The following is a 21624-nucleotide window of genomic DNA, read 5'->3' as shown; positions in this document are numbered from 1 at the left end:
CCAATTACCAAAATTTCAGTTTTCTCTTTATTTAGTTTGAGAAAATTACTATTCATCCATTCAGAAATACCAGTAAGACATTGTGTTAGTGAATCGAGAGAGTCGGAGTCATCAGGTGCTATAGATAAGTACAGCTGTGTGTCATCAGCATAGCTGTGGTAGCTCACGTTGTAACCTGAGATAATCTGACCTAACAGAAGCATGTAGATTGAGAATAACAGCGGACATTAACATAATTTAATTTTAATAATTAAAATAATTTCTTTTATTTTCCACATTAAGCAGCTTATTACAAAGCAGTCTTTTCATCTTTGGTCTGTGGGATTTTCTTTACACGCTCCAATTTCTTCCAGATCCCACAGTGTGTGTGTTAGGTTAGTTGGTGATTCTAAACTGAGCTTGTCTGTGTGTGTGTGGTTATGTACGTGACTGTGATTTTTACATTTTCTGAATGTTGTCAGGAGAGGCTCCAGCCCCTGAGATCCTGAATTGTGTTAAGCAGATATGCAAAAGTAAAGTGGCCAAAATGGAAACTTCCGACTTCTGCTTTTAGATCCAAAGTTTTTATGTCATTTTTTTATTTACTGTATACACTACTATATCCTTATGACCTCATCATGTAGAATATCTAGTTAACACTTACTGTATGTATAATATGTTTGTGTTCAACACTTTCTTATGTTCATTTTCTCCAGATAATATGAATTCCTCTCGTATCTGTGAAACAAGCAAACATATAGTAAAAAGTTTGAAAGACGAGGGCTGACAGTTCAGCTCATTGAGGCTAACTAGCTAACTAGTAGCTAAATGTTCACTCTGTCCAATACACATAAGTGTACTTTTTTAAATTTGACAACGTTTCCATTCCAACTTCCAGTAATTTTTTCAGTGAAAAAGAAGCTTTTGTCTTAGATGCACCTTTACTTAATTTCAAATAGTTTTCTGGAGTACATAATTAATAATTTAACTAAACAAACCCAGATTGCTTGATATATTTGGGATTTTGTAGATGTGAATTAGCTCCAAATGCAGCCTTCTCTTCTCAGGATTACAGAAGATCAATTTCTTTAGCCTACCAGAGTAGAAGAGGCCATTAGTTTGAGGATTCATTTGGTTCTCTACACAGCCTTCATACTGTTTTGCCTTTTTTGAAGCATGGTGGCCAGAAGTGAATAAAATACTCCATTTGTTGTCACATTAGTGCTTCAAAGTGCAATTTTCACCTGTCAGCAGGTGGTTGGTTTCTGACATGTATTGTTACATTGAAAATTTTAAAAGCACTAAACAATGCATATATATAAATGTGTATACAGTATATATATATCTTATAAATAAACGTCTATACGTGGAAGTGTGTGTCTGTCCAGCCTGGAATTGAGAGATGGTGTTGGGGTAAGGGTTCCGCCTCCGAGGAAACAGAAAACTCGCTTAGCCGCTAATAACACAAGAGAGGCTAGCATGTCAGCAAAACAAAACCTCAGAAGAAAGACAACATCGCTTAACCACTAACATCAGCAAAACAGTATCCCTTTTACTTTTCCTCCCACCGCTAATGCACAAGTGATGCTAGCACATCGGCAAAATGAAACCTCCAAAGAAAGACAAAGTCGCTTAGCCACTAAAGCACAAGCAATGCAAGCAAGTCGGCAAACGAATCCTCCTAGGAGAGAGATCCCCAGAGCAGTTCCTTTCAATTACCTGACATCTCTACATTTAATATTTTTTTCTGACGATTTCAAGTTTTTAGGACCATGGGCATTTTACAGCACGGGCTTACACATCTAGTACATATATATAGTATCCACTAAGAAATGACATTTCTATATGTAAATATTTAGATATAAACCCACACCAACATTATTTCGAAATCTCAAGAATGCTTTGAAGGCTTTGATTGAAATTTTGTGACATTATAGAAATACAGTAAATGTATTTTTCCATAACTTTTGTGTTTGTCGATATTTATTAATATCATGCTAACTAGCATGTTCTGCGCTGCATTGAGAGTGTGTTTTATGCAAATGAATTAAGCAGCAGAAGCAATTGACAGGCCATGCAAATAGCACAACTAACCAATTTGGTGGACTGATAAGTGAGGATGGGGTGGTGTCCCAGACAGGAAAAAAGAGACATGGTGATGTGGGAAATTTAAAGAGAAAGTTTGGTGAAGGTCAAAGAAGGTGGTGTTGTTGTGATGAAGCCAGTGTTGTTTTTTGCTGTTGACTACCAGCACTCTTAGATGCATAGCAGCTTTCATCTTGGTTATCTGTTCCACTCCATCTACCACCAGGACCCTGTCACTGCACTAAAAAGTATCTCCCCTCCCATGCCTGATGTTCAAACACAACGCTTAAAACATTAAGGGAGAAACCCAAAGCACTTTGACCTTGGTGCTTCAAACTCCAAGGGAGAAATGTCAGTCTTAGAATGTGGTGTTTGAATTTGTAATGGGGAGAAGCACTGCACTCCTCGCTCTTCACATTAATACATCAGTGTAGTACATAGGGCACCAGAACTTAAGTACAGTATATCCACTTCAGGTACTGCTTTTCATATACAGTGCACCGCATAATGTTTGTGACAACGACACAGTTTTCCTTGATTTAGCCCTCTGCTCCACAGTTTAAAATTACAAGTCAAAAAATTTAGATGCCTCAGTATGTAGAAGTGACAACACTTTTTATACAGAGTCCTCCCATTTCAGGGTATCATAATGTTTGGGACAATTGGCATCACAGGTGTTTGTTGTTATTTAGATGTGATTCGTTGCTAGATTAGTGCAGGCATAAGGTACCTAGGCTTGCTTCTACCTACAGACTACCTTTTGATCTGTAGTTGCCATTGTTCAACATGAGGGCAAGAGCTGTGCCAATGAACAGCCATTATGGGGCTGAATAGAAACAAGAATGAAAGCATCAAAGACATTGATAGACCATAGGACTACCTAAATCAACTGTCTGGAATATCATTAAGAAGAAAGAATGCACTGGTGTGTTCAGTAATTACAAAGGGGCTATTTAAGGGCATTGTACATTCACATCTGCAGACATTAAAGGGGGACTACAAACAACTGATGAAAAACATGAAAAGAAATGCTGTCCAGAGCGTACTTGGTGTAAACAAATGAAAATCGTGAACATCTAGTAATGACAGTAATATATACTCAGATTTCACATTATTCCTACAGATTACCTGTTTTAATTCAAAAGAATCCACTTTTCTGCAAAATTGTGCTTGGCAATGAGCACAAAAGCCAAGTCACAAAGAAAAGAAGAAAACAGCAAGAACTGGTCTAATGCAGGAATGTTTTACTCATGGACAACTGTGTATAGCGTATTCAAGAGTAAGAAGCTCCAGTGACCTAATAATATTATTACTTATTATTTGACTGACACCTTTATCCAAGGTGACTTACAACATTTGTGATACAATTGATTAAAACTCTTTAATTTTTCCAAAATGGGGCACAGATAAGTGAAGTGACTTGCTCACGATCACACAGTGTCAGTAGCAGGATTTAAATCCACAACATCTGGGTTTGAAATTTTAGATCCAAAGCCATAACCAGTTCGGCACATTGCCTGCCAATAATATTAGCTTGTGGTAGGAAAAAACCTTCAAATATTGTATACCGAAAAGCACTAGTTAGTAAAAGAGTACTTCTGATACACCTGAACACCCAACGGCCCTATAATTGATGCCCATTGTCTTATGAAACGTCCTAGGTGATGCTGGGTAAAACAGTTAGCTATTGTATATAACCTCTAGGCTGTTGACTCATGAAAGTAGGCTGTCATGATTCTGTTGTTTTTTAATTATTTTATGGATTTAATTTACATGTATTTTTGTTTCTTTTGTGTGGGGGGTTAGAATATAAGGAATTTATATTTAAGGTTTATTTTGTGCTAAAGGCAATATTAAAAATACACTATGTAATATCATATCACTGCAGCATTGTGTTTCTTATGGCTGCCACCTTCATGACTCAGCTTGTGTTTAATTGCTAGCCACATTGCTATGTTGGATGAATGTACTGTAGGTCATGACCTGTGATGTCACTGAATAGAATGTATAAAGGTCAGGTGTCATACACTTTCTGGTTACCAGAGACTAAATAGTAACCTGAAAACATCAGAGTTTCTGTAATAGTTATAGTCTTTGTGGTCGTTTTTGACAACGTCTTTGTTTAGTAATTTGGCTGCGACAAATTGGACAGACTCATGGTTTATACCTTTCCTTGTTTTGTGACTTACATTTCATCTCCTGATCTCTATTTAAAAAATAACTTAAGACATTACAGAATCATTATGCCTAAGCATTCAATCCCTGTATTGTAGAAGCTCCAAAGTTTCACAACTGAAAAACAATCACCTTATGAGTACACAATTGCCTTACAATTAGCCTCCATCATCAAATCATTCAATCATTAAAATAGTTAACACATTTTTTGGATAACAAGACCACATTTAAGAGACTAACTCTTGGGTTAGACTATATAACATTCCAAAGAAGACAGAGATGACATGATAGAAATGCATAAATTAGGAAACTGGTGCAAAACCATATCTAAGTGTTTGGATTTCCCAAAGGGCACAGCTGGTTTCATTATCAGGAAGTGGAAGCTACACCAGATACAGCCTAAAAAAGGACATCCCATAAAACGTTCTACACAAACCATACAAAGTCTTGGTAAAGAAGCCATATACAGTAGTGGCCAATTATCACTTTGAAGGATCTACAGGGTTTGGTAGCTGAGGATGGAGTAAAAGTCCTCAAGTCAGTCACATGAAGAATTCTACAAAGAATAGGTTATGAGGAAAGGTGGCACAAAAGAAGCCATTACTCAAAAAGAGCAAGCTGAAGACACATCTGTATTTTGCCAAAAAGCACAACAGTGCTAAAGAAAAAATATAGGAAAAGGTTTAGTGGTTTTATAGTCAGATGAGACCAAGATAAAACTTTTTGGCCAACATGCAAAGAGATATATACAAGACGTCTACCAAATATAACACTGCTGACATCTCCAAAAACACAGTACTTAACAGTTAAGTATGGCGATTGTAGAATTATGCTGTATTGATGATTTTCATCAGCATGGACTGTGCATTTGATTTAAAGAAAAGGATGAAAGGGATGGTTAGAAATTCAAGCAAATGCTCTGAGAGGATCTGTTTCAACAAAGCTTGGGCAAAAGTTCAACTCTCAACAAAATGACGATCCCAAACACATGTTCAACCAAAGTAACCTTAGAGTAGTCTGTGGATAAAAAAATGAAAGTCCAACCATGGCTCTGATTAAGCTTTGTTTTTAAAACCAAGTGTCAGTTGGTGGAAGTGTTCAAAAATTATGGTGCAAAAGGACCATCTGACTAATCTGAACAACCTGGAGGCCATCTCCTAAGGAAAATGGACCACAATCATTTGAGAAAAGTGAATAAAGCTGAGACATGCTTACCTCAATTGCTGTTAAACATTGTTCTAAGCATAGGATATTTCAGGGTTTTTTTATCTTAAGATTTTCTCTAACATAAAACAAATCATTTTGAGTTGCACTGTTTTGCAATAAACATACCACAAATTACAAAATTTCAGTGTAGGTTTAGTTATTTAGTAAAATTAGAGATTTGAGTTTAAATACATTTGCAAAGCACTAGTACATAAAATAAAAAAGTAACAAACTCTTTTTTTTCTCCTAGGCAAATGACACTTTTAAATATCTGGAACAGCTGTTAAGCTACTCTCAGAATTTTCTGAAAATTTCTGATGTGTTGGGAAAAAGGGAAAATCCTCTCATGATCAACCATTTACAGGTGGGCATGTTATAATGTGAGTTACAGTGTATTTTTAAATTGTGGACAGGGAGGCTCAATTCCTCCCTGTGTGTATAGTGTGCATAGTGTTAAGTGTGAAAAACAAATGGATAAGCATGCATATATCTAAAAAAAATACATCCTTTTAAATGAAGTGTAGGAGAATAATTGCATAACGTTTAACTGAATTGTTCCCACAGGAAGATTTGAAGAAATAAAAGCCTAGTACATGTGTTTAAATCTAAGTAGTAGCGCTAACAGAGCATCTGTCAAGTTGTCAATAGAAGAAAGAAAACTCCAGTATAAAATATTCCTTGAGAAAATGCATTTCTGGTGGGTCTATGTTGCTTTAAAATATGAAAAGTCAATATTTGCCCTTCCTAAAAACTACCTGCCTTCTTCTTCTAGCTATTATACAATATCATATGGCACAGACTTAGGTATATAGCTGTAATATGATGGTCAGTTCCAGTATCTGTCAACATTGATACCAAAGATCCTTAAATATTATGCCACCATGCTGTATGCCTCTCTGTGGAGGTTTTATGGGCATGACCAGCTGGGAAGGGACCCTGGGGAAGACTCGGGGCTTGCTGGGAGGATTACATTTACTAGATGGCCTAGGAACGCCTTGGGATCCCGCAGTATGATTTGACAAGTGTGGCTGGGGAAAGGGACATATAGGCCTCACTGTTGCCCCCGTGATCCAGTTTCAGATAAGTGGTGGAAAATAAATGAATGGATGTTGCATGGCCAGGAGCAGAAGCTGAGTGACAGTTCAGTGGCACAAAGATGCACATCCAAGTACCAACAAGAAATGGAGGATGGACCTGACTAAGATACACCCCATGCAATTTTTTTCAAGAAAATAGTTTTAACAGGGTGATCAGCTCTCATATGGGTATTGCAACTCTGAAGTTAAGGATTTTGTCCTGGATTTAAATGTCTGACACCCTTACTTACCAGATAGGCCATTCTACAGTTGAGGCGGTCTGTAACCTAAGGATCCATATTCTACAGTAGACATGCTAATCTTTTGAAATTGTAACTTTTTACTCAGATTGTACGAGGTAAAATAATATAGAATAGCTTAATTAGTTTAAGGCAGCACATTATTACTGTGTTTTAATCCCTATCCTAGGGATAATGGGTGTAGAGATTGAACACTTTCCCCATATCAGTGCAATATTTTCTCCTGGTGCTTCTTTTTTATTGCACCTGCCAAAGATGTCATAATTTTGGTTAATTGACAACTCAGAACTGGCCCTGTATGACTGAATGTGTCATTCCAACAGTTGGCACCATCTGCTATTTTGGCCCCACTTTGCATTTGATGTATTAGAGTTAGGCTCCACTACACAATAAATAGAACTAATCCTGTTGCCTGATGCCTAGATGCATTAGTTTACATATATATGGTTTCCAGGTAGGAAGGGTCGCATCCAGGAGGCTGGACTATATACATAGTCTCAAAACTAATCTAATTTCACTCTCAAATTTGCTTCACCCAAGGTCAGTGCTAGTGTGAGCCTATTCTGGCAGCAGTGGACACAAGGTGAGAAATGGCCCTAGACAGGGTGGCAGGTACGCATCTGCACATATATTCGCTTATTCTTGCACTGAGGTCAGTTCAGATTTGCTAACTAATATAATCTGCATGTCTCTGGTATTATGAAAGGAAACACATGAATAACCAGGAGAAAACCCAAAGTTCGGCTAACATCCCTGTACAAACAGGCACAGGAGTTTTTCTATTAGCTAATTCTATAAGAAGCTGGCCACTGCCAATAACCACAGTACAAATATGCAACCTGAGATGGAATTAGGTGATTCCATAATAGAACATTTGGCATAGTCGGAAGGATTTGTATTCTGCATGGTTGAAACATATTGCTTTGCAGTAAAGTGGGGGTCTGAGTGAAAGAGAGAGTGAAAGAGCTCAGCTTATGTCACTCTGGAAGCAATTTGTTTGCAGTGCTAAGAAGCCATACCTCTGTAAACTAGCATGGGAGTTCTCTTATTAGCTCTAGTTGTAAGGAGCTGCTTCTGAGAGGCTTTGTAATACTGTATACACATTGCAGGCTCATGGTTGGCGACTGCTAGTTACAACAGTGCATATATGTGTGACCTGGAATGGATTGTGATATGAACACCAAGTGCTCCCTCCATATTTTAGTGCCTCAAGGCCAGCAGGCATATCCTTCCTGAATTCAAATTTTATTTAAATTTCAAGAGTATTATCATGTAAACTAACTATTATCAGAATTGGAAGGTGGAAAGGAATTGTCTTTTACCTTGGGAGTCATTATTAATGTAATAAAGTTACTTCATTAATGTGTAAATTCATTTCTTTTGTATGTAGTTTTAAAACATTGACATGATTGAAGTTATGTATGACAACTACAGTTGGTCAGTTATATTTGTAAGAAATGCTTAATTGTTAAATTATTAATTAATAAATGCTCAATTATTGATTTATTGCACTTCATTCTTTGCAGGGAGCTTTGCAAAACAATTTTATTCACAGTTTTATAGAGAGCCAGTTAAATATTGATCTGAGTCTATTGTCTAAAGAGCTTCGGGAATATGGTAAGTCTGGTTGTGTTTTTGTTTTGATTTCTCTACTTGCATATTTACAAAGTAATTTTCCTCACACCAAATGTAGACATGCTGCTGGAAACGTTTCTTTAAATGTGCTGTTGAAATGAACAGAAACATCAGGTACAGAATGAAATGGCAAACTTTACAATAGTGAAAAATGTTCAAGTGACAACTACAGTGCAGATGTCTGGAAATGTAAAAAGTGATGTTGTGCATTGTGTTTAATGATTTAACCATAAATCAAATTCACTTTTAAGGAGCCAATCTTCACTTTCTGCTTATTGGCTGATATTTTACATTTCGTATTAACTCTGCACCTTATATTGTAACTCAGATATGTTCTTTCAGTTAACTTTTTAATTCAATGAGTTAACACAGTCGACCAATGAAGATTGTTGTTTTCATCTAACTGGTGCTGAATAAAAATGCACTTCTACATGAATGGAAGTGTTTTGGGGAGGTCTACTGATTTATTTCTATTCAATAAATGTTTCCTGACCAAGACAATTGAGACCTAGGTATAATTAAGGTACCTTAAATTCAACCCTGGATGTTACTGGGATTAGATGTGTTTTACGTCATTCAAGGCAGGAGATGTGCTGTAAGATATCTCAGCTGGGAATGCTTCTGTAATGTTAAAGTATCCCATTGTAGCGGAGGAGCCAGCTTTTGGGAATACTGGGTCTCCAAGTAATGGAAGCCTCCCCAAATGAAAGTATTTCAGGGACGGGGAGAAACACTGTTTGCTAGACTTGTAGTTCTAGAGCCCAAAAGACGGCAGTAACAATGTCTGTTATGTTATGCCTGGAACCCTGCCACATATTATATTTGGCAGACATACCCTTTATATAGAGAGAGGGTTTCAAGACTGCATGAACATTTTAGGTGAGCAAGGGTAGTTCTAAGAGGTCCAGAGGACATTCCTGACTTTGATGTGCTCTAAGAGTTAATCATGAAAGTGAATCCAGGATGCTATGTCTGGTCAAAGTTCGGGAAAACAGTTGGCAAAAACATAACAGGTAAAGGTGGTGTAAGAGGTATAGGAAGCTATTGAGAGGAGCGTTGATGCTGGTCTATAGGCATTCCAAGTTATAGACAGGGCAAAATACTTTCCTAGTAGGAAAGAATGTTATTTTGTTTTCCCTTAGTTCAGTGTTTCTCAAATAGTGGCTCGGTCAAGGGGGGCGCGTTTGACCTCGGGGAACATGCTTTTTTATTTTTCTTTAAAATTTTTTTTGAATTTAGAATGCACTTTAAATCTTTTCTGTTACATTTAATAAAGCTATTCTTTGTTGTAAATTGGTCCATATTTCTTTCTTTTTTTATTCTCTTATACGTTAATAAGGATACAGTGTTATGCAGAGGTGTACTTATAACAATTTTATAGACAAATGATACTATTTATAGTCGCTGGGGCGAGATGTTTTCTTCTTCCTGGGGTATGACAGAAAATAATTGAGAAGCACTGCCTTAGTTGATGTGTAATATGTATACATCTTGTGTTTAAACCTTCCCTGTGTGATTTACCTTTTAACAAAACCATATTTATATGTATCTATTTGGGGATGGGGGAAAAGGGCTCCTTATCAACCATAGTACATTATTATTATTATTTATTTTATTTTTTTTACAGAAAACACAATAAATGCAACTTTAAAAAACTCAGTGGCAAAGAAGATTACACGATTATCTCGACTAATGGTCAATATCTCAGATTGCTTGTCAATAGATCGTATACATGGGTTCAAATCACAAGAAGAGCTAGAACTAAAAGCAACACAGCTAATGCAACAAAACAATTTCCTGGCTAGTAAGTGTTTTTTATTACTTATATTTCCCACAATATAGTAATGACCCAAGTGAATAGAATTTTGGGTATAACATAGTTACAAGTAATGTAAGAAAATCTGTGTTGAGGGCTACATGCAGACTATGACTGACAAAATAAGCAGATGGAAAGAAGTATCCAGTTATCTGTCACTGCTCTATTTTTGTTCACTTATATTTGCTGCATCGTCTTTACTGCTCAGTGATAGGATGGTACAATGATTAGCACTGCTGCCTCAAAGATCCAGTGGTCTGCATTCCTATCCTATGCCAAGTTTTTTTTTTCCTATTTTTGAATGGATTTTATTCTGAGCTCTCCAGATTTCCTCTTGCATCCCCAATGATGTGCATTTCAGATTAATCAGTGACTCTTAATTAGCTCAGTGAGTATGTGGTGGTGATCCAAGGTTGTTTCCTGATTTGTAACCAATGCTGCCACAAAAGCATGCAGCCCCCTGTAACTATAACCTAAATTAACACTTAGGTGAGGTATGAGTTAACTCGTATCTCACTGAGCCTGTCTCTGCATGATGTATGATATAACTCATATCTCAGTATACAGCCATTATAGACACACTATAGCTTTGCTGCTTTGTCTCAGTTATCTATTGGAGTGCTATCATCTGGTGGAGATCCATCCATTTTCCAACCCGTTGAATCCGGACACAGGGTTACGGGGGTCTGCTGGAGCCAATCCCAGCCAACACAGGGCGCAAAGCAGGAACCAATCCCAGGCAGGGTGGCAACCCACTTCAGGACACACACACCAAGCACACACTAGGGACAATTTAGAATCGCCAGTCCACCTAACCTGCATGTCTTTGGACTATGGGAGGAAACCGGAGTACCCGGAGGAAACCCACGCAGACGCAGGGAGGACCCGGGAAGTGAACCTGGGTCTCCTAACTGCGAGGCAGCAGCGCTACCACTGCACCATCTGGTGGAGATACTGGTAATAAATGGTCCAGCAGTGAAGAATATTTAATGTTATTTTTTTACTGTGCTGCTCAGTTTGCATATTTCATAATGTATCTTAGATTTTTGATCTAAGAGTAGAGTGCCATGTAATGGTACAGGATATTAATGGCCTTATATAAAATCAAGACTGATTAACTAAAATGAAGTGAATTGATGTTAAAGTGCATTTTATATGCCTAGTTTGAAGGGAGCAGATGTACCTCTGGATCATGGCTTTCATGATATGGGTTCCTTCATAAAATTACTAATTTAAACATGTTTAAATGTTTAAACATTTAATTTAATATGTTATTACCTAAGTGAGGGATGATATGGATTTACATGACACCTTATGTCATCAAATACAGCAGCTTATATGTGAATATAAGACACTTAAGTGTGCTTTTCTATTCCATGCTTTGTAAACTCAATGAAGTTCTTAGGTTCTCTTACTTGGAAGTTATCCTTTCCATGTGACTAGAGCATCACTACTTTCGCTACTGACCATGCATGTCCAAAGGTACACCAAAACCCATAATGCAGCCCTTCTTTAACTCTCAGGTCTCTCATTCAGTCAGTTTTGTATCTCTACTACTGTGGAATTTTTAAAAGGTTCTTCAAAGGTCCAGATTTTCTATGAATTTGGTAAATCATGACTGTTGTATCTATCTATTTACTGTAAATTGTGCATCTGCATCTTCAGCCACATCTGTATAGTGGAAGAAAGAAAGAAAGAAAGAAAGAAAGAAAGATGTGTATGCATATGAAAGAAGCAATTAGCTCAATTTCTACAAAAATTCTTAAGAAAGCGTTTGTCCAGTTCATTTCTACTTTGCATTTCAATTACTTTACAAAGCCAGACACAAGCAGGAGTCTTGTAAGCCCATTATTTGTTCAGTCTCAATTGTCCTTTTAAAAAATGTTAACTACATTTTATAAATTTAACAATAAATATTAAGGACTGTATTTCAATCACTTCTAAATGGAGAGTATTTTTTGTAATATAAGTTAATGAATACTGTATATATTTTTGTTTTTTCCCAAGGTGTAATTTTCCAGTCTCCAGAAAATCATAGCAATGAAACTCAGAGATCTTCCAACTTCTCTCTGCCAGCTCATGTGAAGTACACAATCCGAACCAATATTCTGAACAGCATGCGCACTGACCGCCTCAAAAACCCAGTCTGGACTGTGCACCCTAAGAGCATTCCTGCCACCAGCTTTCGATATAACCGTATCTTTATTCCATTGCAAGACATGATTGAGAATGCAATTATATCTGTGCAGACAGGCAGAAGTGTGGTGGATCATGTGACGATGGTTCAGTCCGTGCCTTACCCATGTCACTTTAGGGACAGGTAAGTAAATTTAGAAGAGTTTTGACATTTGACATTCTCTTATATTGCAATGAATTTAAACACTTTGATATCTCATATTTATCACTTGTATAATTTAATTACAGTGGTACTTCGGTATACCTTGGACTTATACCAAACAGGACGTACAACAAACAATTTTTTTCCATAAGAAATGATGGGAAAATGATGAATCCGTTCCCATGAAAAAAAATCCTATTGTTATTGGCATAATATACATTGATGGGGTTGTATAAAATTTTAACACTGTTTAATACTAAAATACATAAATACAAAAACAATTAGATGAAATAAATGAAAATTTAACCTCACTTTACTTTTTAATAATGTCTTTGTTTTTCACAATTGTAGATACCGTCGTTCTCGGCATACGGTATGCAGCAGCCATGTCCCAGATACGCATGCCACCTTCATACTTTTCAACAAGCAATTCAAATTTATGTAAAAAAAAACAAAATCACATTGTGACGATGCGGGTTTGCTGTATGCTCCCATCTGCTGTCGGGGAGCCCTTGAACCCTACACCGTCGGTAATGTTACCGATTAGCTTAGCAGTGAGGCACAACAAAGCAAGGGGATGGTGAAAAAGTGCTTTTATTAAAGCAATCAACAAAACAAGGTGTTCAAATTAAAGTGCAGTGTCCAGAAGTGAAACATGGAGGTTAAAAACAATAGAAAAAAAGTCTTCTTAAAAACAACGAGGTTAAAATACAGCAGGAAGCATTCTTTAAAAAAAAATAAATACAACAAGAAGCCCGGTGCCTTTTTACCTGGCAGCCCCCCTGCTTCCCCTGTCTGGGCTTCTCAACAGGGGAGTCTCCCTACTTGCAGCTGACCTTCACTCTGCCTACTTCAGCTGTTCAGTTCACCTCTCCGATCCCTGGCTCCGGTAGGCTCCTCCTGACTGCAACTTGGCATCCACAGCAACCTAGGCGCCTACGCTGGGGAATACACTCGCCCAAGTCCTGACTCCCGCTGCCTTACACGGAGAGTCATCCTCCTTCCGGTCAATCCTGCTCCATGGTCACTCAGTGGGAGTGACCACTACTACTATTCCCTGGGTGTCGGCCCAACACCCAGGCTTCCTGTTCAGCTGCAACGCGAGCCTGCCTGCTCCATCTCCACTGGTTCCTCCTTCCTCCCTCCGTCCGTTCTTTCTTTTTCCTCCCCTTCTAGCTGACTCACGCTTTTATTTATCAAGAGGGCATGGCAGCTGTGACAAATCAGCAGCCCCAGAATCAATCACGAATGCGGATGGTCTCTCACCTGTGCACTTAGGTGAGAAACGCTCACACTGCGAATTGCCCTGAAAACCGCTTCAGCCACACAACCACCATGCCCCCTCACCAAGCCGCGAGTGCGGTGATTATTTATTTTAAAACTGGCCTTTCACAGGAGCTGTGGACCGCTATACCACACACGTGAAAATTCACAGATAGTTATAACGCGGGCTGTTCACTGAATGCTAGCAAATGGCGCACTGACGCTCGTGGGCAGTCATGGCTTCGTCTCGAGAGAGGTAAACAAGGGTAGCACGCGGTGTTCTAGCACGCGAGTCGTATTCCAAAAAAAGGTCGTATACCAAGCAAAATTTTTCACGTCCAAACATGACATATACCAAGTTGGACTTATTCCAAAGCGGACATATACCGAGGTACCACTGTATTTGCTGTGGAATACCAATACAGTATGAAAAAACAAAATTCAATATAAATACCCAACAAAATGTTGAAACGTATACAAAAACCCTCATTCTTTCCATACAAAAATATAGACTGTCATGTATGTGCACTGGAAGCACATTCCAAACTCATCAGAGGTATGTCATACCACCTTGGGATGAGAGGGGGTGCTGCTGTCATCTCCCTTTCTCTCCATGGCTCTGGGTAACTGACTCTGCCCTTCCTGGTCAGAGTGTTATAACACCCAGACTTACTGAAGGACAGAGTCCTCTCCCAAAAAAGACACCCGCCCAATAGGCAACTAAATCTCAACTTCCAAGGTTGTTTCTTTTGCGCTTAATACATTCTGTTTTGATAATGCTATCTAGCACTGTGTTTGTTTTTATTTTCTTAAAATTAAACAGAATGACACAGCTAGTGTCCCAAATATTCGCATCTCTAGGTTGTGCCATTCCCCCACTTGATGACAATATATATTGTACTAGCTCTCCCCCGCAGTTCTACCCATGTAGTAGTGATGCAGAACAAACTTTAAAAATCAATAAACAAACAGGTATCGCTAGCTTAGCGGAGGCAAGGTATGGTCCAAAACATGGCTAGAGGTAGACCGATTCAAATGGAGGCTGGCGCGTGAGTGAGGAGGGCCCTGCCTGGTTCTCCACTCCTGACATCACGCTTACCCCTCCCCTTGGCCCACAGCCTCTGTCTTAGATTAGTGTGAATATATCACTCCTGCAAGTGAACTATGATACTTAGCGTGATGAGTGAAGTCGCAAAATCAACCAGAATATTCAAGCAAAATACAGAAAAAATCCAGATCTAAATCTGTTAAGTAGTTCTCTCGTTCACTAGCTTAACTGGAGGCAAGGGCCGTTCTGAGGCTGGCTCCCCACTCCTGGCGTCACGCTTCCCCCTCCCCTCGTCCCGCAGCCTCTGTCTCGGATTAGCGAGAATACATTGCTCCTGTAAGTGAACTATGATACTAACTAAGCACGATGATAGAAGTTGCAACATCACCCAGAATGTTTAAGCAAATTATAGAAAAAAAAAATCTAAACCCGTTAAGTAGTTCTGTCGTGAAAAGCGGACAGACATACAAACAGACAGATGTTGGATTTTATATATAGAGACATGTGTAGCAAATCAATCAGAAAGGACAAGAAAGAAGGGCTGGAGGATATCATGTTTTAATGTCTGAATTGAAGTAGTGTTGTTGGCTCTTGAAGGTTAAAAGTAGCTTCTGGAAGAAGATAAGGCCATTCTCTCTTGGAAGGTAGGTCTCAGTTGAGCACTGACTTTGTGTATGGTGGCTGCTGATGTTGGAGAGGAAGCAGAAAGAGTAGTGCTGGTGACTTGCAAACTGAGAGTGACATCTGTAATCTTCTAGTTCTGAGTTCTCATCCACTCTAAAGTAAATAAAAACTGTATTGGTGGTGGTATAATACCAAAAACGTCCCTGTATTTTTAGTTGACCCCGCACCCATGAGACGCTCAGTGTATATACATCAATACATTCTGCAAGTGATCATTCCAGCACCAGTGATTTTATTTGGATAGAAGATGTTTGAAAACCAGTCCATCACACGTGATGTTGCATGCACTCCAAGACAGGCCAACTGCCACCACCTGACACTGAGAAGAGAAAAAAACTGGAAATGACTTAGTAATTGCAAAATAAAAAACACAACACAACTAATTAAATAACACAATGTAGAAGGGCAATATGAAACAACCTCAGCAGCAGCTCTAACAAGAATATTAAATGCTATAATAACGAGTCATGAGCCTTGATTTAAATGCTTAGGCTGATATGTCAATAGATAAATCACTTCAGATTTCACTAGTTTTACTTATTCTTTGAATTTTAAGCAGCTATGTGTCTTGAGATTGCAATATACACCCTGGAGTGTAAGTACTATTAAGTTCTGCAAGGTGAGAGGAATAAACTATTTATGAGTGTCTGTGTGTATTAAGGAGTATTTTAAAATCAGCTCAAAATTTAATTGGAAGCTGGTGAAGTGATTTAAGAATTACAGTTTTGTGGTTATAATTCTTAAGTTCTAGTTATGAACCCTGCTGCTATGTTTTGAATTATTCAAGTTCAGTTCAAATGTATTGTCATTTGGACATGGTGTTATGATTTGAGTTTGTTTTAGATTTTTTCTTCTCTTTATTCTGAGCTCTGACTTTTTTCTCACTATTACTGTTTCTAAGTTTCAAAATCTAATTTTGATGATTATTTTTTTCATTTAAAGTCATTTTGACATAGTTAGAAATATTAAATATCTTATTGAGATGGCATATTTGTTTATCTTGCACACAGCTATTTTATGGCTTCTTCTTTTTCATTGTTATCAGAGCATTACCAGGCAAGGATAGTGGACTTCATTGTCTATCAAGATCACAAATTAGTGTACATGTATAGTTTAGTGATTTTGTGTCAAAGACTTGCATGCTACAAACTCTCAACTACATATTCTGGTTTCCGATTCTGATGAAGATGGAAGATAAGGCTGAATCTTTGCTTCTGTATTGGCATGGTTTTTGACATATGATTTTTCTCCCGGTCCTCCTGGGTCCTTCTCCCGGTTAAGTACATCTGCCTTGTACCCTTCATTAACAGAACTCATAGTGCATGAAATTCTCCACAGATCAGTTGACAATGATACATTTCACAAGTGGACAGAGTGAGAAAAGCAACTGAGCAGGTTTGCTGTGGTCTTTAATAAGACTGTCTGCTTTTCTAGGGAAGTGAGTGTTATATAATAATAATAATTCATTACATTTATATAGCGTTTTTCTCAGTACTCAAAGCGCTATCCACACAGGGAGGAACCATGGAAGCGAACCCACAATCTTCCACAGTCTCCTTGCTGCAAAGCAATAGCACTACCACTGTGCCACCTGTATGTCCTGCTGGGTGACACCTTCATCACCACCACACTACACCCACATATGGTACCAGGATGTGATCTGGCCAGTAAGGATGGAGAAATGCTGATCATCTCCAGACATCTGAAGAAGTATAGGTTCTTCTGAACATTTTAGGCAAGAGTCGAACTGTGTCATTTGTAGAGTATTAAGATAGATAGATAGATAGATAGATAGATAGATAGATAGATAGATAGATAGATAGATAGATAGATAGATAGATAGATAGATAGATAGATAGATAGATAGATAGATAGATAGATGGATAGATACTTTATTAATCCCAAGGGGAAATTCACATAATCCAGCAGCAGTATACTGATACAAAGAAACAATATTAAATTAAATAGTAATAAAAATGAAAAAATTAAAATAAAATTAATGTTAGCATTTACTCCCCCGGGTGGAATTGAAGAGTCGCATAGTGTGGGGGAGGAACGATCTCCTCAGTCTGTCAGTGGAGCAGGACAGTGACAAGTGGATAAGTAAGTGGATGGTGCACACAGCCTGAACATAAACCATCACAACAGTAAATTCTACTGGAGACTAATAAACTAGATTTTCAAGATCCTGCCACATATGAAAACACCTTAACAATATGCCTGTTAGCTTAGTGTTCTATAAGTCATTTTAAAAAATTATAGTTAAATTAAAGCACAAACTGGTATGTACCGTAAGGCTCACCATGCAAATTATGTATAGTCATGCTGACTAGATAGACAATTCATACTATACAATTTCTTTAAGTATCAAAATGGTAGTTCCAGATTGTCACTGTCCTCAGTAAGTTTCACTTCCAGTCCCATTTCAGACATTCTGCAGTACATCACAGTGCAGGCAAACAACACTGCTTCAGCAGAATGGCATCCAGATCCATCACTAGCAGCAACACATTCAGACTAAGGTACAACAGGTGCCACAAAAGGAATAGAAACAAAATGAGAAAGGCATATCAACAGTCATTTCAAACAAGAACTCAAATTATTAGAAAGCTTATGGATAGACTTGGCATTAGTTCTAGCAAGAGTATATTACGTTAAAGCAGTAAGTCCTCAGTCATCATTTAAATGCTGAGAGTGATCACACAAGTATCTGAAGGCCCAATCTGTAAAGAATACCTTTAGTATTCTGATTTATTCTGGATATTATAAGAAAATTTTAATTCTGAAATAAATATATACTGTACAATCTGAAATGTAATAATAAAATGGTAAGGTGTGGAAAGCCACATGCTTATTAGGCACAAGTGAAATGTCAGAGGATTAACGTGAATGGCTAAAGACCAGGAAATGGCAAAGATGATAAGACATAGTCGCAGATGAGAAAAAAGTTTATGAGTAAGGAGCAAAGAGAAAATCAAATATCAATGAGTCAGGAAACCAAAAGCGAACCTAGCACTTCATGTCATTGAAGCTAAAGCTAACTACCCTAAGAGAGAACAGGCACTGGTTTATCTACTAAGGAACAGAGTATACTCAGAGTAACCTGTTAATAGTACATTTTTCTACCAACATCATTAGCATGATAAACAAGGTCACAATGTCAAATAGCATTGCGAAAAATAATAGAACAGGACACAAGGAGCCAATAATCAAAACCATTTAAAAAAAAATAACCAATGGAAATATGATCTATAAGTCAAAAAATCAAAACAACAACACAAACACATGGGTATAAAACTAATTATACAACAATTTAACTTTACATACTGAAAAGAGAATTTTAGAATCAGCTATAAAACTATTTGGAAGCCAATAAAGTGACTTAAGTGCTGGAGTTGCATGGCTGAACTTCTCAGTTCTAATTATACTTCTTGTTGCTGTGTTTTGAATTAGCTGTAGTGTACTGAGGTTACAATTTAAAAGATCCCGAAAATCCAAGAAATTTTGTATTTCTGAGCTGGAAGGAAAATAATTTTCACTAATCAAAAACAGCCGCTTATTGATAAAACATATAATTTGGATTAATTGATAAATGCACCTGAGTATCATCAGTATGTGAATGAAACATAATGGCCTGATTCCATATTACATTACCTTACAAATAGTTAATAAAGACAAAAAAATGAGTCCCAGGCTTGAACTGTACTCAAGGGCCTCCATGGTTGTCGAAGCTCAAAAGGCCCCCTTTACGTCACTTCCCCTCTACTAGGTACACACATATGCTAACATAAAATGAACTTCACATGTGTCAATAATAAACCAGATACTGAGATTCAACTAGAAAAAAAAAATCCAAACTTTATATTGGGTTAATTTCACCGACCTTTTTTGTTCATTTGTCTGTTTCATTGAAAGTAACAAACTAATGAATGAGTGCAATGGCATATCTATGGCAAATCAACTGTGTTCTGATAGCACAGTTAACAAACATCTAATATTTCAAAATGGTCTATCGCACTTTGTGTCAAAAAAGTGACTTTAACTGAACGTTTTTGGTTCACATATTTACACCAACTTACATGGTACATTGATGTTAGAAGTGGCGGTATTAGCTTTTTTCTGACCATTCTTAACAGTGTTTATGGCTTGTTCAAATCATCCTTTTGGTTTATATTTTCAAAAATGTCCGGTATAGTTTACACCAAAAAACATCTTCTGTTCTCTTTTTCATTTTTATTTGTTTTCACTGCACCACTGGACTCTAATTTTGAATGATCATTCATTTGGACTTTTTCTGTTTTATGGCATTGAATGTACAACCTCATAAAATTTCATTTTAGATGCCTGCTCTGATCGTGCCACATTCATATTAACCCAACAAGACTCATATTTTTCTTTTTTTTTTTTTTGAAGTGTGATTTGACGGGTTTTGTGGCTGAACAGGAGTAAGGATCGCGTCTAAAAGAATTGTTGGGTCACCAGCCGGGTCATCCTGTTTAATTCAACAAATAAACTGAAAACAAAAGAAATGCACCTTGGAGTTAAACAATGGAAATGCAAGCTATATGCCTTCCTTCTATTGGGTTGTAAAGGCTGCTAGAATGAGCAGGTCTGGTCTGGAGGACTTCGCTCTTCCGGTTTGGTTTGAACCAAAGTGAGCCGGCAATGCCCAGCTTTATAGGACTTTGCCAGGAAGGGGTTGAGTCAGCGGGAGTTTTCTTGGAGCTGCTTAGGTAGAAGCAGGTGATAATATTAGTGACAGCGCCTCATCTCATCCTGGGCATACCTCTGATGAGCCCGGAAAATAATCCTCCAGTATGCATGTGTGACAGTTTACAAGCATAAGGTTAGCAGATTTGATAGCAGATCACTGTAGGCAAAAAGGTAAACCTTTACTGTTAGACTTTTTTTCCACTTGCAAATGCGAAGACTCTTTTGTGGGCCAGACCCCGTGATGTATACCCAAGTCTCCTGGAGGGCAGATCTGGCCATGACTATACTGCTTTTCATCATTATGAAGTGAATCAACTAAGAGCACATAAAAATACAAATTATTAGAATATCATAACTGAAGTCGAGTAGGCTCTTAATGCCCACTGACCTCATTCTCAAGTTTTGATTGGCCCTGTACGTCACTTCACAGCCCTGTTGATGATGTGACACTCATGAGACCTAACTGAGCAGCTTTTTGCAAAGTTAGCATTGCTGATATCTGCTTGGTGGTACCCACACTGCACCATAAAGGCTTGCCACTAAGGCACTTATAGTATAACTAGCCGTGCTACCCAACTAAGATGAGTTGAAATCTAAGTAATCAAAGCAGACTAGAGCATTAACGTGTGCAGTACTCCATCTATTATAATGTATGTTGTAATGGATTTGATAACAACATGCATTGTATTTATCATTCCAATAGGTGGTGCATCAGGCATTTGTAGTAATAAAAATTACTACAAATGTTTACAATGCACCATCTGTTATATGCCATTTGGTATGGGATGCATAAAAGCAGAGTTAATATTTGTGATATACATTCTGTTGGAGTGACAATTTTAATGCATTTTATTTTTACAAAAGCTTGTAATGTGCCATCTGTTGGAATGACAGAGACACAGGTACAAAATGGATACACAGATACATATCTGTTCTTAGCCTTATAACTGATTACATCTTATTCTATTATCTGGGAAAGTCTGTCTATATAGTAATAGGCTTTCTTGCTGATTAATGGGGAGCAGTATTTGTCTTGATTACTGCAGTGTTAAGCAAACGTTAAAACAACCCACAGTGAAAAGTTACTTGTTTTTTGCATTGAGAAAGGAAATAAGGGTGTAGATTAGGCCATATGACCTTAACAATGTGATGAAAACTCACACAATATGCTACATGTGTTACATTATAAAATAGTTCTGTTCATTCACATTTTTATAAGTAAAAGGCAAATTCTTATTATAATGCAGGACCTGATAAAACAATGAATCAAAGCAGAATTTCAAAAGATTGATTAATCGACCATTTTTTTTTTCTTTGCTCGTTTCACTTGTATGTATTTTTATATC

General features: G+C 37.6%; 1 protein-coding gene across 1 annotated transcript in view; it reads left to right on the top strand.

Moving 5' to 3' along the window:
• The window catches only part of LOC120515514 (ATP-binding cassette sub-family A member 13-like), a 449137-nt gene that overhangs the window by 39975 nt on the left and 387538 nt on the right, over positions 1–21624 (top strand). The window contains exons 11-14 of the mRNA XM_039736576.1: positions 5696–5809; positions 8308–8398; positions 10044–10220; positions 12240–12552. Coding sequence (XP_039592510.1) covers positions 5696–5809; positions 8308–8398; positions 10044–10220; positions 12240–12552 — 695 coding nt within the window. The remainder of the gene's footprint in view (positions 1–5695; positions 5810–8307; positions 8399–10043; positions 10221–12239; positions 12553–21624) is intronic.

Source organism: Polypterus senegalus, chromosome 15 (genome assembly GCF_016835505.1).
Source record: "Polypterus senegalus isolate Bchr_013 chromosome 15, ASM1683550v1, whole genome shotgun sequence".
Taxonomy (NCBI): Eukaryota; Metazoa; Chordata; class Cladistia; order Polypteriformes; family Polypteridae; genus Polypterus; species Polypterus senegalus.
Note: the sequence above shows the minus strand (reverse complement) of the source record. Positions and strands in the feature narration are given on the sequence as shown.